The 18,459-nt window shown below is 43.0% G+C and overlaps 1 protein-coding gene across 3 annotated transcripts in view; it reads left to right on the forward strand.

The window, feature by feature from the left end:
• PLCD3 (phospholipase C delta 3) overlaps positions 1-18,459 on the forward strand; it is a 116,829-nt gene that overhangs the window by 46,043 nt on the left and 52,327 nt on the right. For all 3 annotated transcript variants that reach the window (XM_033917509.1, XM_033917508.1, XM_033917507.1), the window contains 2 exons: positions 5,891-6,052; positions 15,186-15,414. In XM_033917509.1, the coding sequence (XP_033773400.1) occupies positions 5,920-6,052; positions 15,186-15,414 (362 nt within the window). In that variant the 5' untranslated portion in view covers positions 5,891-5,919. The remainder of the gene's footprint in view (positions 1-5,890; positions 6,053-15,185; positions 15,415-18,459) is intronic.

Below are 18,459 nucleotides of genomic sequence, written 5' to 3' on the forward strand. Positions count from 1 at the left end.
GCCAGGGGGGGAGAGAGAGAAAGAAAGAGGGTGGCCAGGGGGGAGAGAAAGAATGGCAGAAAGAAAGAGGGGGGCAGGGGGAGAGAGAAAAAAAGGCAGAAAGAAAGAAATATTGGCTTTACAGAATAAGGAAGTTCAACCAGAGACTCATGAAATCACCAGACAAAAAGGTAGGAAAAATGATTTTTTCAATTTAGTGATCAAAATGTGTTGGTTTTGAGAATTTATATCTGCGGTCTATATTTTGCACTATGGCCCCCTTTTACTAAACCGCAATATCGTTTTTTAGCGCAAGGAGCCTATGAACATTGAGAGCGGTGCAGGTCATTCAGCGCAGCTTTCTGCGCTAAAAATCGCTATCGTGGTTTAGTAAAAGGGGAGGGGGTATATTTGTCTATTTTTGTATAGTTTGTTACTGAGGTGACATTGCATATTTTAAAGTCATCTGCCTTGACATCTGATAAAAACCCCGAATACAAATGATAATTACCATTTTCTCTGCGTACAGTGTGCTTTGTGTTTTTTAAAATTTTATTGTTGGTAGATCATTTTGACTTGGTCATTTTAAAAGTAGCTCGCAAGCCAAAAAAGTGTGGGCACCCCTGACCTAAGCTATGTTAGACTATTGGAAATAAAGGGTGAAAACCTGGTGGGAGGACAACGCTAGACTCAGATTCTCATACAGCCATGCGGTCTACAAATATAGCAAGTGTTCTCTCTCAAACTGAAGAAGGGCAGGCTTAAGCTCTGTAGTTGCAACTTAGCTCTCTGGGAAAAGCAAAGCTTTCTGGGGATTTAAGTCCACAGAGCACATTTTACTTATACATCTTAGCATAAACACTTAAACTTGTTCTTAAACAAGAAACTGAGTAAATGCCCACATAAAATGGAGCAGAACAAAGGGTCCACATGAGTGACAGCTACTGTGCCAGTAGGCCCCCTTATGCTACAAGAACTACTTGGGCGGAAATAGTACCGCCACTGTCTGGTGGAAATATAGGACAGTGGTAACATCAGCATCTCCTAAATCCTAATCTTTGAGAACTGATGACAATCCTGGGCTCAATGGCAATGTGTCAAATCCCAATTACCACGAGTTGCATTAGATTGTGATCTAGCTAAGGCAGGGCATTTGGGCTGTTCCACGAACTTGGATTGGGCATATTATGGATGCACAGGTAAGGAAACAGGACCCTTCCTCAAGAAAGTGCAAAGAATGGCCTGAGGGAATTGCTCCTTAGCATTTTTTTTTTTTTTTTTGCTACTTCAGCTTGTCTGCGGTCTTTGCTCACATGTTTAAAGACAATAGACTGTTTTCAGTCCAATTCTTTATATGTGAGGTTGCAAACCATTGGACCCCTGAGGAAGGCGAAACACGGACCGTGCAGGGTCCGGTTGGATTTTTATCACAGTATTTTTTAATATTGTACTTTTTTAATTGAATTTTCATGGTTTTATATGTCAGTGTTTAATAAATTATCTCCAGAACATCTGTGTCCACAGTTTTTGTTTTCACTGAGGAAATTGCCACCAAAGAAAAAAAAAATGTACTGGGGGAGGGGGGGAGGGCTCCAGGCTTGCAGGAGTTAAAGACACCATAACTAAATAAAATAATATAAAGAGCAACCGCACCAGTCAGCTCAAAAGAAGCTATCCCAAATATTTACCATTTAAACCGGAAGCCTTTAAATGTTACTCAGATTCAGCAATCAGTGTCTTTGTGAAGCTGGATAGTAGAATGAATAAAGAACCAGCCACTTGATGAGTTCCATTCAAACCAGAATGCTGCATTAGGAGGCAAAGGCAGAAAAGTTGTTCTTTGGGGTCAAGGGGAAGAAGGAGAGGGAGAAAAATGACAGTAGCTGTAGGGCTGAGGTATGAAAGAAAGAAAAAGAAGAGAGAAGTAAAACGAAACAAGAAAGAAAACTACATCTTAGTCCAAGGATGCGACAACGACAGAGGAGAGCCAGCACAGCAGTAGGTGATACATGACGCTACAGAATGTTATTTACAACAGGATAAACAAAAAAAGAGTCACTGGAGATGTCAAATCCGACCATGCAGTCACAAATTCTTTATTTACAGTTTGTATCGAAGTTCAATGATAGGTCCTCTGAAATACTAAAACAAGCAAAGTCCAGTTCTTTGATGAATTATTTACAACAGGAGAAAATTAAGAACAAGGAATCACAAAGAGATCAGGGGTCAGTTGGAAGAATTTGCAAGGCTGCATTCCCAGAGCGGGAGTGTTTGGCAGTTTCCTGATGGCAGGGTGGCTAACAAGGCTGGGCAGGTTATTGAGAGTTCAGGGGCTATGTACAGGGCTGGGGCAGGGGTGTTATAGAACTTAGGTCAGTACTTCTCAAACTTTTATCCCATATGATCCCATGATAAGTGTGTAGAATCTCTGAGGAGAAAGGAAAGGATGGGCAGACTGGATAGGTCAAGTGGTCTTTATCTGCTCTTATTTTCTATGTTTCTATTTTAACTACTGAAAAGTCATGTGACTCCAGATAATGATGAAAACAAAATAACAGGTTGTCATCCCCTATCCTCCTTTACTCACTTCTACCCCCCTTCCTTCCAAAACAGGAAGGCAGCTACAGCAATGGTGGTGGCCACAAGGCTTGTGTTAGTGTACACTCACAGACCCCAATACTCTGCATAAAATTTCCAGTCTAAAAGGGAAGTCTACCCAGGAAGAACAGGGCTTGTGAATATTTCCTGGCTCACAAACTGCATGTTGACTGCCTCTACTGGTCATAAGCTACAGTAAAGCCTGGGATGGAAGAGGCCTGTTTTTCTGACCCTATCCACTGATGATGTGACCCAATTTAGGGTCCCGACTCATAGTTTGGGAACTTGATTCCTCCCCTCATCCAGCTCAGCACTCCCTCTTACCTGGGATGGAGTGCCTGATCCTATCCATTGAAATTAATGCGGCAAGTCCCATAATGGACCAGTATAAGAGTGGTCAGAAATCTAGGACTAGCTCAAAATCCCCAGCCTGAAACTGGTTAACTTGGCATCTCTAGTAAAGCTAGCCCTGGCCACGGAGCTGTAATTCTCACCCAGAGGGTTGAAAGTTGATGCTTCATTGGGATAATAATAATAATTAATAATAATTATTATTATTTATTTTTATATACCACCATACCAAAAGTTCAACGCGGTTCACAACATTCAAGACTAATACATACAATACAGATGAATACATCAAAATTAGAATACATCTAATAAATCAGCAAGATTAAATGCATATAGTATAGGTAAAATACAGCAATTTAAAATAGAATAAAAAGGGAATTAAATTGAGAAACAGGGCGCATTACGATACCAGCCTGTTGAATAATTGTGTCTTAATTTGCTTTCTAAAACCAAAATAAGAGGAAGCTTCTAACATAATTTTTGCAAGCCATGTATTCAATTTGGCAGCCTGAAATGAGAAGGTTCTCTCGAGGAACCTCTTATAATGACAAGATTTTATAGAGGGATATGCAAACAGATGAACTGTTCGTGTACTCTTATTAGTATAACTCAGGGTAAAATGAGAAGTAAGATAACCTGGTAACATACCATAATCTACTTTATAACAAATGCATGAAAACTTAAACAAGACTCTGGATTTCAACGGCAACCAATGGAGTTTTTTTTATAAAAAGGGGTAATATGCTCGCATTTTAATGAAAAGCAAAACACAGAATATCAAGCTTCCAGGCTGTGTGAGTCCTAGTGTGTGTTACAGTGAGGACTACAAAGTGGCTTTATATCAGTTGACAGGCAGAGCACATCCTTATTTTACCTAATTACATCTGTGAACTTGTGGATTTGTAATTCCTATGTTTGTTTCTTAGAAAAAAAATGGATCCACAGAGACAGTGTTCGGGGCCTTTCGTAGGATGATTTCTCAGCTGTCACTCAGTGGTGCCAGCTAGTGGCTAGATTTCAGGTCCACATTGGGATGGGTTCTGAGCAAGCTGCAATTACAGGCATCTGGCTGAGAACTGTTATTGTAATGTCTGGGTCGAGTTGAGACAGGAATATACATAAAAGGAGGAAATCCAACTCTCAAATAAAGGCTTATGATTCCTTAACCCAGCAGAAGCTACTGTACTTCTGATTGAGCTAGAGGTACAAAGAAGCAGAAGAAAATTACTGTTCCCTACTCCCATCCCCAAAAAGGACAAAATAGATTAGCCAATGCCAAGACCACTCCTGAAGAAGGCACTTTTTTAGCACTGAAACACTGGCCTGTAGACTAGAGGCCATTTGCCTGTTGTATATGTATATGAATAAACATTTTTTTTATACTGAGTGGAAGCATTTATCTGTCCCTAACCTTGATTGGACCACCTTAACGTAGGGATTGATTTCTGTTCTTTGGTTTGCTCTACATAATAGATGATTCATATATTGGGGAGACGGGCCATACAAAAATACAAAATTTTGAACAATAAGCAGCACGATTTGAATATTACTCTGGCCTCTACTGGAAGCTAGTGTAAACCAATAAAAAGAAGGTGCAATCCTATCTGATTGTTTTCCACTTATATATAATCCGAACTGCTGAATTTTGAACAGTCTGCAGTCTCTTAAGTAAGTTCTTGGAAACCCAAAGATAGACAATGTTGCAATAGTCTAATTTAAGATTAGTGATTGAACCACCAGTCTAAATTGGTCTTGGTGCAAGTATTTTCTGATGCTTCTAAGATTTCTCAAGACCTAGGATACACTTTTTATAAGATTAATCTAATCCTCCATTGTTATTATATTATACAATATTATTCTTAATATCTTTAATGATTGCTCTAGATTATAATCTATTCCATCTACTTTAAGAATGGAACCTTCTCCTTGAGAATGTTTATAACCTATTAATAAAAATTTACCCCTTCCCCTCTTTTACAAAACCGCACTAGCGCTTTTTAGCGCAGGCTGCAGCAGTAACAGTTCCAATTTTCATAGAATTCTTATGTCAGAGTTGTTACCGCCGTGGCTTGTGCTATAAAAGCCTTGCACAGCTTTGTAAAAGCTGGGGTTAATTTTGTCTTTATTTAATTTTGAGTTCATCCAGTCCACAATGGGAAACCTTCTGATGTACTGTATATCTGGTATCTTAGAGTCAACCTGAAATAAAACAGTAATATCATTGGCATAATTAAAAACATGGTAGCCTGTTGTCTCCAGTTTTCTACCTAATGATGAAAGTAATACATTAAATAATATGGGTGACAAAGGGAAGCCTTGCACTCATGCTGGTCGGGACCATTTTTCCGAAAGGACATCCTGCATCTTAACTCTATAAGATCTGTTTGACAGAAACCCTCAGAACCAATTTAATGCATTCCCATATATTGCTATACTATTTAGAGAATTAAGTGAGATTCTACCAGATCAAATGCACTAGAAAGATCCAATTGCATAATAAGAGCATGTTTTCCTATTCTCAAAAGTTGTCTTATTTGTTCCAGTAGAGAAATTATTAATGGTTCTGTGCTACGTGCAGAGCAAAATCCAGATTGTGATGTATGTAGTATATCAGATTGTTTTAAATATAACAGTGGTTGTCACCTGGTGGCATTCACTGGAGGATGTGTCCTCTCTTCACCGCCGATTGAGCCTAGCGTCTATCCCTCACCTCCATAACCTTATGTCAGCCTGCTGTTTCCCCATCCCCACTGAGTTGCCGACCTCACCGTTGAAGCAATGTCCCTCCTTGGAACTACTCAGGACAATTTAGCCATCACATGTGCTGGTTCCATCTGCTGACCCATGCACTCTGTTCCCAACTCAGGAATAAAAGCTGCAGCCTTGACTTTGATGAGGCGCACATGGGCACCGCACTGTATTTTATATGTAAAGTATCCATGGTGATGTTTTTTCTCTGTAGGGTTGACAGACGATGAGGATGTGAAGGCAATGCTGAAGGGTTCCAAGCTCTGGAAGATTAAATCAGGCACCTGGCGGAAGCAGCGTCTCTATCGACTGGAGCAGGATGGCATGACTATCTGGTTTGACAGTGATTCCAAACGGGCCCGCTCCAAGCAGATATGTAAGTAGCAGTGACCAGACAGGAAAGCTTACTTGTCTACCATCTTGATTAACTCTGTTCTTTAATAATCAAACTGAGCATCTCAAACTAGGAATAAGAATATCCAGGCCCCATCCTCATGAGTTTTGTGAGAGATCCATATGGTTCTTCACTGATATCTTTTCCATCATGAAGCCAAGTTAGTCCACTTTGAAGGTTAGTAATTGAAAACATAAAATGGGAATAAGGTGATACTTATTAGTTTTTTTAATTAGCTCTCGGAGGCCAGAGCCTCCTTCCTCAGCCTCGCTATATTGTACATAAAGTAAAAAATGTTCCAGAGACCAGAAAGCAGCATGAAATTGTCATCCAGGCACAAGAAGGATGATAGAACTGGTTCTTTACCCTTTTGATAAACTGATCATTTACCTCGTTCTCTGGTTGATATACAGATATGTTAGCTGTTAATGTTAATCTACTCTTATGTTGACCATTGTAGTGCTGCTATGGTTACTTCTTTTTGTTCTGTTATATATTGGTTATTAATATTGTTATGCTTAGTCTTCTGTTGTGTTTGACTATTGTAGTGCTTTCATACTGATATGCTGCTTTATCTTGTACCTTTTTATGTATGTTTCTATAGTCATCTTTATTATTGTTTTTAGGTGTATTTTTTTCAAGCAGTAGCATCTATTGGGGAGGCTCCATCCATCTGTCTGTCTGTACATATAGGTTCAAGAACACACATGTACACACAAACATACACACATACAAGCATATAACACATACACACAAACATATGCCCATACAAAACATACAACATACAAACACACAGACATATCTACAAAGACAGACAAAAAGATACATACACAAATACACACAGATCTGCCTCATACAGCTTCTCTCACCCTAAAGGGACACACTTTTCATAAGAACATAAGAATTGGACCCATTCTCGCCATCAGTTTTGCGGTTTGTTTCTAAATCCTTATCACGTGGTTATGTTCCATCTCAACTCAAGAAAGCTATTGTTCACCCACTGGTGAAAAATCGTATGTCTGGGACTGCCATGGAGCATTTTCAACTGATATCTTCGCTAAATTTAGCTAAGGTCCTGGAAAAAGAGGTGCTTCTGCAGCTGCAGGTTTTCTTGGATAGAAATTTGGTCTTGGACGATTTATAGTTTGGGTTTAGACCCAAACATTTGTCCGAGCTCCTTCTGTTATCTGTACTTGATATTGTACGAAGGGGTTTAGATCATGGGGTTTCTTTTTACATAGTATTTCTGGATGTTTTGGCAGCATTTGATACCATTAACCATCAAATTCTGTTGGTGAGATTGCGTGCTAAGGGCATTGCTGGAACTGTCTTGGACTGGTTCCGGTCATTTCTGGAAAATAGACTGTTTTGTGTTGAAGAGAGACAGGAAAAATCAGATTGTTGAATTGTGGCGTTCCTCAGGAGTCTGCTCTGTCTGCAGTTCTGTTCAACATTTATTTGTTGCTGTTGTGTAAGGAACTGCGAAAGTTGGATGTTAATTTTCCTGATTTCTGTAGATGCATCATATAATAAAGCACTGTTAGATCTTTTTTTACTTTATTTAAGTCAACTTGAAACACGGTACAGGCATAAACAGCATATCACAGTGCAAGCACAACATAAGATACAAAGACAAAACATAGCTGAACGTCATCAAAATGGAGGCATCCAAAAACAATCTGCACCAGCCTCAAGCAGACCCATGTTTTTACAATTTGCACCCAACCCCACCTCCCAGCACCCCTTCCCTCCCTCCCTCCCTCCCAAAGCTGTGGAGGAAACATGGTAAAGAGTCCAAAGAGAGACATAAGCCAGAGAGAAACATAAGCCTTCATAAGTAGCCCCGCTATGTACATCAGAGACACTCCCAGGTCTCCAGTTTTAACATGCTATTGGTTCATACTGGCAAAGCTGGTGATACAGCGGCCATTCACACTTATAGTAAAGCTTTTTTGGCCAATAAAATGCCCACATTAGAAAACGGCATTCAGCTACACAGTAGCCCTGCTGTTCCAGTTCAGAAGTGAGCCCCAATATGAGTATCCTATAAGACCATTCACAAGGTCTGTCCACCACCATCCCCAGTACGTGAAACAACCCGTTCCAGAAGACAGTGAGGGTGAGGCATTCCAAAAAGTGATGTAGTAAGGTGCCCTTCCCAGTCTTGCATTTAGGACAGCTATCATCAACCCACAATCCCATTTTCTGGCCCCTACTTTTACTAATGTAAGCATTATGGAGGAATTTGTATAGTAGCTCCTGGAGGGTTGGGTTAGAGCTGAGGGAGGCCGCCAAGGTGAAGCCAAGGGCCAGATCATGATCCAAGACCTCTTCTTCCAGCAAGTCTTCCCAAAATCACACCAAGGTGGAAAAGGACAATGTAGGGCGCCTCTCTTGGCCTATGATATACCATGCCGATAGGCGATTGTTGGAAGCAGGAATTCCCATAAACAAATGATCTAGCTCCATGAACGTGGGGCAAGCACCCGCTCCTCTAGCCAATGACAACACATAGTGACAGGTCTGCAAATATGCAAAAAGATGGGTAGAAGGCACTCCCCACATCATCTGGCAGGCCAAAAAAGAAAGAAGGTTGCCACTATCTGTGGAAACTAACTGGTCAATGAACCGACAACCCAGACGCTTCCAGCTCTCAAAAGGGCGACTGGGAAAGGCCAGCAGGAAAGGATGGATTGCCCACCAATTCAGCAAAGGGGGAAGGCCCTCTGACACGATCAACGGAGCCTCGCCACCAGTCCCATGCCCGTTTCAAGGCACAAAGCATAGAGGTTAAACAAATCTGGCGATCCTTGACTTGTAGAACAGAAAATAAAGAATACGAGTGAGCCTCAAACTGCCACATATAAGAGGGAGCAAATTTATAATTCCTGGTGTAGAATTCATGAAGCCAGCACATCAATGCCACCACGTTATAGTGCACCCCCCCATCTAGGCCTGTGGTGTCAATTTGTGATTCCCAATTCGCGCTCAAAACCGTATGCCTCCCCCTTCCATCTCTCCCTTCACCTCCATTGGTCTGGCATTTATCTTCTTCCCTTCCCTCTTCCAATGGTCTGGCATCTCTCTCTCCTCTCCTCTCCTTCCTTCTCCCACACCCCCATGGTTTGGCATTTCACTCTCTCCTTTTTCTTCCCCCCACTTCAATCAGCATCTGCCCCCTTTCTTTCCCTCCAACCCAATTCCATCCAATGTCCTTTTCTTTTTTTGCATGATATTTATTAATAAAGAGTTACAGTAATCGAGTTTTGAAATAATTAAAGAGTTAATTAATATATTTAGCGATTTTGGCTCCAGAAACTTAAAAATTGAGCGAATTATTCGCAGCCTATAAAAGCAAGATTTGACGGTATTACTTATGTGTCCGTGGTAGGAAAATTTATCATCAGTGATGACTTCCCCCTTATGTCTCTCTCCCTTTCCCTGCACACCAATTCCATCAGTATCTGCCTCTTTCTCTCCCTCCACCACCTTTCCATACCACTCTGCCCCCTTTCTCTCCTTCCACCACCCTTCTATGCTCCTTTCTCTCTCCGTCCAACCCAATTCCATCCAGTATTCTTCCTCCTTATGTCTCTCACCCTTTCTCTGCACATAAATTCCATCAATTTTTGTCTCTTTCTCTTCCTCCACCACCCTTCCATGCCACCCTGCCCCCTTTCTTTTCCTCCACCACCCTTCTATGTTTCTTTCTCTCTCCCGCCAAAGTTTGGAGCAGCAAGGTCCCGTGATGACTGCAGCTGCCGGCTCTGCTCAGGAAATAAGTGACGTCAGAGGGGGTGGACCGGCAGATGCGGGGAGTTGCTGCAAGGTCCCGCGATAACTGTGTCTGCTGGTCCATCCCCCTCTGACGTCACTTACTTCTTCCTGAGCAGAGCCAGCAGACGCAGTCATCGTGGGACCTTGCAACAACTCCCCGCATTTGCCAGTTCACCCCCTCTGACGTCACTTGATCCGGATGCGTTGCCATTGATGCAGAGGGGGGGGCAGTCCATTGCCGTCGATGACGGGGGGGGGGCATTGCTGTTGCTGCGGAGGGGGGGGAGGTGCCAGGGGGTGCCCGTTGCTATTGGAGAAAAAAAATATTGGAAAGGTGTCTTCTGTTTGCCCTACTTCAATGGGCCCCCCTGACGATTTCAGGCCCTAGGCATGTGCCTACTGGGCCTACCCTGTTTACCCACATTTGTGAATAAACTGACTACCTGTCTAGCAGGAATTCAAGAATGGGCTGAAAACAGCAAACTTTATCTGAACCCAAGTGAAACAGAGCTCCTGTGGATCTCTAATAAAAATGGGCATATACCTGACATCAAAAATTATTTTGGGAGCTAAAAAATTACCCTTAATTATGGGTTAGGAACCATGGGATAGAGTTATGACAACACTTATGGTGGTTTCCCAAATCCACGCAGACTTCAGGAGGTACATCTATAATCTGTGACAGCTATGCTCTCTCTCCCTCTCTCTTTCCATATATCAAGAAAACAAGTCATATCCGGTGACAAAATTCATTACCGTTCCTGCCCTGCAGATAACCACGGGAAACCATCTCCATGCTATTCTTTAAGGAGAGAGGGAAAAATCAGAGTATGAATGGGCACAATCATTGACCCTGAAGCCTTGCATTGAAGAATTCTGGTGTAGAAGAACTGAGGTTGCGATAGACAATAAAGATTGTTTCCTGCGGTTATCCATGGGGACGGGAATGGTGATGAATTTTGTCACCGTGTCATTCTCTACAACCATAATTGCATAAATACATAAGCATTGTCATATTGGGCAGACCAAAGGTCTATGGATGCTATGGAACAAGACCTGCGTACTTTAGAAAATTGGTCCTTGACATGGCAGCTGGGCTTTAACGCCAAGAAATGTAAGGTCATGCATCTCGGTAACGGAAATCCTTGTAAAACTTACACCTTGAATGGAGAAACTTTAACCAGAACTACGGCAGAACGAGACTTGGGAGTAATCATCAGTGCTGACATGAAAGCAGCCACTCAAGTGGAGAAGGCTTCATCTAAAGCACGGCAGATGATAGGTTGTATCAAGAGAAGCTTCGTCAACAGGAAACCTGAAGTCATGATGCCATTGTATAGAGCCATGGTGAGACCTCATCTGGAGTACTGTGTGCAATTCTGGAGGCCACATTACCGTAAGGATGTGCTCAGAATTGAGTCGGTTCAGCGGATGGCCACCAGGATGGTCTCGGGGCTAAAGGGTCTCCCGTACGAGGAAAGACTGAGCAAATTGCAGCTCTACACTCTTGAAGAGCGTAGGGAGAGGGGAGACATGATTGAGACATTTAAGTACATCACAGGACGGGTCGAGGTGGAAGACGATATCTTTCTTCTCAGGGGACCCTCGACCACAAGAGGACATCCGCTCAAACTCAGGGGAGGGAAGTTTCGTGGAGACGTCAGGAAGTACTTCTTCACGGAGAGAGTGATCGAGCATTGGAACAAGCTTCCAGTGCAGGTGGTCGAGGCATGCAGCATCCCAGACTTCAAGAACAAATGGGATACCCATGTGGGATCCCTACGAGGTCATGCCAAGGATAGGGTCACTAGGACTTGAATGAGCGGGTCAGTAGAGTGACAGTATAATTACAATTATACTTAAGAGGTCAGAAGACCTAAGAGGGTGGGTAAATAGTGTGGGCAGACTTGATGGGCTATGTGGCCCTTATCTGCCGTCATTTTTCTATGTTTCTATATCAAACCATCCTGTTCTAACAATGGTGAATCCACAGATACCTGGTGGCCCAACAGAATAAAATAGATTTTATGCTGCTTATCCCAAGAATAAAGTGGATTTTCCCATGTGCACCTCAATAATGGTTTATAGACTTTTCTTTTAGTAACCTGACCAAACCTTTTTTTAAAACTGCTTTTTTACCCATTAAATCACCCAAATTCCATCCAGTATTCTTCCCCCTTATGTCTCTTACCCTTTCTCTGCACACAAATTCCATCAGTTTTTGTCTCTTTCTCTTCCTCCCTTCCATACCACCCTGCCCCCATTCTTTCAAGTGATTGTTCAAATTATCTGATTGAATATTGTACACTTGTTGCAAGAGTTAAAACTGAATAAAGAATTTTTTTAAAAAAACCTGCTTTTTTACGCATTCTCTCGCAATGAGTTCCAAGAGCTTGATTACATGTCGAATGAAGAAATATTACTGTAAAACATTCTACATTGTACAAGAATGTAAGTGATATGATTCCATCACATCATTCCTGTAACAATTCACTGGCTGCAAATACAATACAAGACTAAATTTAAATTTCTAAGGGCCAGATTATGTGAAGAACAGGATCTCTCTTTATATACTTCCAAGGTTGCTAAGGTCCTCCCAAAGAATATACATAGTAACATAGTAGATGATGGCAGATAAAGATCCGAATGGTCCATCTAGTCTGCCCAACCTGATTCAATCTAAAAATTTGTTGGGTTTTTTTTCTTTCTTATTGTTTATTCAGATTTTTGATTAAACGCTTTTTCGATACTACAAAGCGTTGTACAAGGTATAAAATAACATTTAAACAAAAATATAACAATTAAAACATATTTTTCTATGAAAACTGCAAGACTGACAACAATACATACTAGGTAATTATGGACCAACGGCCATGGACACAAATAGGGAAGGGGGGGGGGAAATACAATTGATGTAGTAAATGTGAGAAACATATAAGGTAAACACAAAAGGGACCGGGAAAATAAATGTAAATAAAAAAGAACAAGTATAGATTAATCTCTAAAATACAATAGTTCAGTTAAAAGCATCTTTAAAAAGAAAGCACTTTAAGTTGCTTTTAAAATTTTTTAAGTTTTTTTTTCCATTTTTAGGTATAGAGGAAGAGCATTCCAGATCATAGGGGCTGTCACAGAAAACGTGGGCAAGAATCTAAAACTCTGCCCGGTCCTGTTCTTAGGTTCCAACTACTGAAGTCTCCGTCAAAGCTCACTCCAGTCCATCTACACCCTCCCAGCCATTGAAGCCCTCCCCAGCCCATCCTCCACCAAACGGCCATAAACAGACACCGACCGTGCAAGTCTGCCTGTACTGGCCTTAGTTCTTCAGTATCTACTATTATTTTCTAAATCTAGATCCTTTGTGTTCAGGCCATCCCACACTTTTTTGAACTCCAGCATTGTTTTCCTCTCCACCACCTCTCTCAGGAGCGCATTCCAGGCATCCACCATCTAACCATTCCTTCTGCAAAGGGTATCACTGGATATGAGCCTATCAACAAACCTTCTTTGGAGTGGCTCCCACACTTGGAACACCCTCATAGAAAAGCTTTGCTTAATGCAAGACTGTTTGTACTTCAGGTGTGGATCTTGCAATCATTTAATGGAAGAAGCAACTATTAGTCGCATAGTAAGAGTAGGAGGTGCCCAGGGTGGTGGCAATCCCCCTGTACCCGCCTCACCGTACCCCTCCACTTCTTCCCATCCCCCATTCCACACTTGCACTTTCCCTTTCCCCCCATACCATTTAATCTTCGCCAGCACGAGTGGCTTGTGCAAACATGCTCCTCACGCCAGCGTTGGATTCCCTTTGACGTCACTTCCTGGCCCAGCCGTATTCGAGTAGTTTTTCAATGACAACATTCCCTATGCGCGGATGAGCGTTGTCATGAAGAACGAGTGGCCCAGCCAAGAGCAACTGAGGTCGGGTTTTGTGCATTTTTCTGCACTTTTTTTGCAAAGAATGATAATACACTGCTGTGACACTTCTTCCACATGGAACTTTGTCTGTGATGATGACGCCTTTATGATCATAAGCAAAAATCATCATTTGTTTCACACATCGTTCGTCAGTGGTTGATTTCAGCCTTCCTGGTCTTGCATCATCATCTATGCTCACACGACCACTCCAGAAACGAGTTGCCCAACTAGAAATTGTACTACGGTCCAATGTTAACTCACCACAAATTTCACGTAACGCACTGTGGATTTCTGTCAGGTTTTTCCCATGTAGAGTTTCAATCTTAATCTGATCGTCAACAGACACAGTACCTGAGACACCTGCAGCCTCCATTTCCCACACTTGTCACAGCCACACTATATACACTACAGAGCTCCTAAGCTCACATCCTGCTGCTTCAAGCACTGAAGTGAAAGTGAAACAAGGTTTACTGCAATCGCATCATTCACTCCCCAATGTTGCCAATCTGTGCAAATCACGTAATCCCCTTTGCCCCAGGTACTTTAGATAGAGTGGGAGCCCACTGGGACAGATAGGGAAAAATGCTTGAGTACCTGAACAATTTGTAATCCACATAGAATTGTAGGATATTTGGAATATAAAGTATTAAAGTTAAGTAATGTAAGTACTTTACTTACTTTAATACTTTATATTCCGAATACAGTCAAAACTCGGTTTACAAGTATCGCGGTTTGCGAGTGTTTTGTAAGACGAGCAAAACATGTTTGCAAATCGTGACTCACAAACCGAGCATTGACTCGATTTGCGAGTCCCCCAGCCTGTGAACCGGCATCACCCCCCCTCGTGAACACTCCCCCCCCTTCGCGAACCAGCATCCCCCGCCGGCCCTAACTGAAGACTTACCCCCAATGTGGCACCGGCCCTCGGTATGTTTATCATAATCACAAAAGTAAAATAAAACAGTTTCTTGATCATATGTCTCTTTAGCTATAAATTGCAAAATTAAGACTTAGCCAAAAGAAAAGATTTATAAACTATAAAGAGTTTTACCTCATACAAAATTGTCATTTCTTTAATAAGACATTAACTATTTTTTTTCTGAGACCCTCTGAAGTTTGAGTTTGAGACCACTGTTGTATTCCTATCCAGTTCAAAGCATCTCAGTGATGCGTCCTTAGTTCCTACCACACATATCTCAGATTGCTCACCAAAAGCAGATTGTGAAAACTGGTGACCCTAGATGGCTGTGAAATCATACTGACTTCTCTGATGATAGGAAAAGATAGCATTAGTGGAATTACAATTATGTCATGGTAATGGATTCAAGATCAGAAAGGGATTATGTGGTCCAAAGACTTCTTTTAAACTATGACTTTCTCCCAAACCTTCTTCCAACCTTCCTTCCTCTATTTCTTGCAGTCTCAGTGATACTTATCCATGGTGTGCGGGAGGGCTTCCAGTCTGAGGGTCTCCGGAGGTTTGGACTCTCTTTCCCCGAGAAACACTGCTTCACCATCGTTTTCAAAGGCAAGCGCAAGAATCTGGATATGGCTGCAGACAGCGAGGAAGAAGCACAGAGGTGGATTCGAGGTCTGAACAAGCTCATGAAACGGGTGGAAGCCATGAGCCAGCATGAGAAGCTTGATCAATATCCTTTCACACCCAGTCCTGGAATTATCACGGTGCTCCAGGTCATCAGGGAGAATCTGCCAGTCCTAGATTTATCTTCAGAATATGTACGAGGGGCTCAGCCCACCCAACAAAGCTGGGGCTGTATCCATTGAGGGCTATACACTTAGGGCTCCTTTTATCAAGCCGCGCTAGCGGGGTTAACGCGCGGGACGTTTTATCATGCGTTAACCCCCGCACTGGCCTAAAAACTAACGCCTGATCAAGGGAGGCATTAGCGGCTAGTGTGGCCGGCGGTTTAGCGCGCGGTATTACGTGTGTTAAACGGCTTGATAAAAGGAGCCCTTAGTTCAGCAATTTTCTACACTTTTCATTCCATATTTTACCGACAGAACGAAAAAGTGGAAAATTGCCCTCGATGGAGACTGCCCCAACTTTGTCGGTCGGGCTGAGAACTTTTCAGCGTCTCCTCATATGAACTGATTTATTAACTCTATAATACACACCTAGATGGTCAGTTTTCAGGATTACTGAAGTGATATGCATGAAACAGATTTGCATATCGTAGGTTTCCAATTTATGCAAGTTTATTGTAAGGTAAAAAGGGTAAAGGTAGTCCCCTGTCCATGAGTACCAAGCCGCAGATAACTTCGGGTGCATCCACTTGCACTGTGGTTTCTTGCTATTGCTTCCCCAGTCACTGTAGTACCCTGCCTCTTGCATTCCAGTTTCTTGGCAGTGGGCTGGTTTGCCATTGCTTCCCCGGTCACTGTTGTACACTGTTGCATTCCGGTTTCTTGGCAGATTGCTAGTGGGCTGGTTTATCATTGCTTTCCTGATCATTGGAGTACTCTTGGGTCCTGATGCTCAAAGGTTTACCATGGAAGTAAGACTGGTTGTAGCCAGTCTTACTTGCAAGGTAGCTCAGACTCTGATGCACAAAAAGGTTCTCGGGAGGGGGATTTTTACCAACAGAATCCTATGCAAATGCATTATAAAAAGCTCATTAGTATTAAAATGAGCACTCCTTGTCATGCACAATAGGGAGCACCCACCTCTTACTGTGCAAAATTTTCTGGCAGGTCTGGAGCTGTGGGTAGCTTGAATTTTGCTTGAATAGGAGCTGATTGTGCTTGTTTTATGTGTGTGCCCCGCACCTATAAGCATGGAACACACAACAGCTGCATCCAAACCGCAAAAAAAAAAAAAAAAGAAAAAAACTTCTGCCGGCAAAGAGCTTCAGCTTAACTTCAAAGTGTTGTTATTTTCCCCCGATTGCGGCTTGTTGATGTTAGGAGCTCCAGCGATCACAAAAGCCCTGCACTCTCTTGGCCTGTACACTGTGGTGTAGTAAGGGGGGGGGAGAGGTCCACCTTTGGCCCTCCTCCTCTCCGCCCCCTGCCTGTTCTTGATCCTTTCCCTGCCACATGTACCCCCTTTCCTTCCCCATACCTCTAGTTGTTCACTGCCATGAGCAACAACTTCAACGTGCTTCTTGTAACCGCATCGGCTCCCGCTGATGTCACTTCCGGGTGTTGCGCAAAGGAAGTGATATTAGAGGGAGAGCCGACACGGTTGAGAGGAGCACATTGAAGTTATTGTTCACGGCGGTTAACAACTAGAGGTATGGGGGAAAGGAAGGGAGGTCAGGGAAGGTGGAGACAAGTGTTGGGAAGGGGCACCACTGCCCCGGTCGCCTTTCACCCTTGCTACACCACTGCCTGTACACAAGAGCTGCGTCTACTGCTCAGCTCTTCTGCGCAGGTGCCAGGTAGAGTTCCCTCTTTCACTGTGGTACTCAGCACAAATAACATGCATTTAATTTGCATGCTATTTGTGCTGAGAATGACATGGTGGCTGTTACCGCCTAATGGTGGGGGGAAAAAAGTGCTCACTGCGGGTACGGGGACAAGGTCATCCACCATCCCGTGGAGCGGTGAATGGCCTTGTCTCCACAGTTAAGGGAGGGAACGAGCATGGTCACCGATCACATGAGGCCCCCTCCCTCCTTCCTACCTACCAGTCGCATCTATCTCCCTCTCTCCCTCCCCCTTACCTTCGTGGTGCGTTAGTGTAATTTGTGCAAGCCACCAGAACCTGCCTGAAGTCGCATGCTTCTGCGGGTGGAAGCTTCTCCTCTGACACAACCGGAAGTTGCATCAGAGGAGAAGCTTCCACCTGCAGATGCACATGACTTCAGGCAGGCTCTGGCGGCTTGCACAAATTACACTAATGTGCAACGAAGGTAAGGGGGAGGGAGGGAGGGAGATGTTCAGACAGCGTGAGGGGTGCTGAAGGATGGTGGAAGGGAACAGACCCTGAAGGGGGGTGGCAAGAGGGAAGGGTGGTGGTGGAAAGGAATAGAACAGATGCTGAAGGGAAATGGGGAAGACAGAGTGGGGAGAAGACGCTGAAGGGAAATGGGGAACAGAGAGTGGGGAGAAGACGCTGAAGAGAAATGGGGAACAGAGAGTGGGGAGAAGACACTGGAAGGGACAACAAATGAGTGACTACATGTATATTCAGCCGTACTTGATTATGGGGGATATTTAAGCACCCTGATGCTGTGTGATGAGAACCTACTCTATCATGACAACTGGAAACCTAGATTTCATTATAGAATACTAGTGTAACCTGGTGTCAGCGGGCCTTCATTTACATGCCCATAGCTTACACTAGTTGTAGATATGGGATAACTGCAGTGCAGAGGTGCACGTAACATACAGTAGTTATGCACGTAACCCATGCGAACACCCCCTTGTATTTATCACCATACCACTTATGCATGCCCTTACAACTTAGTTACTTTGTTGCCACCAGTGGGTGAAAGTATACACTTACTAGGGTTACCAGATTTTCCCAATGGAAAATCCAGACCCATGGCCACGTCCCCAGGCCTGCTCAGTTCAGTCCCGTTCCACCTCGCTCCGTCTGCAGCCCAGTAGTGAGTGTTGCTCAAGGTATTTTGTCAGTTGAATATGAACCAGACCCTCCATAATTTTTACAAAAAAGGGGATCGATGCAATTGGTCTATAATTAGATGGCAATGAGATAGATTCTTTGG

Source organism: Geotrypetes seraphini, chromosome 13, assembly GCF_902459505.1.
Source record: "Geotrypetes seraphini chromosome 13, aGeoSer1.1, whole genome shotgun sequence".
NCBI classification, from domain to species: Eukaryota; Metazoa; Chordata; class Amphibia; order Gymnophiona; family Dermophiidae; genus Geotrypetes; species Geotrypetes seraphini.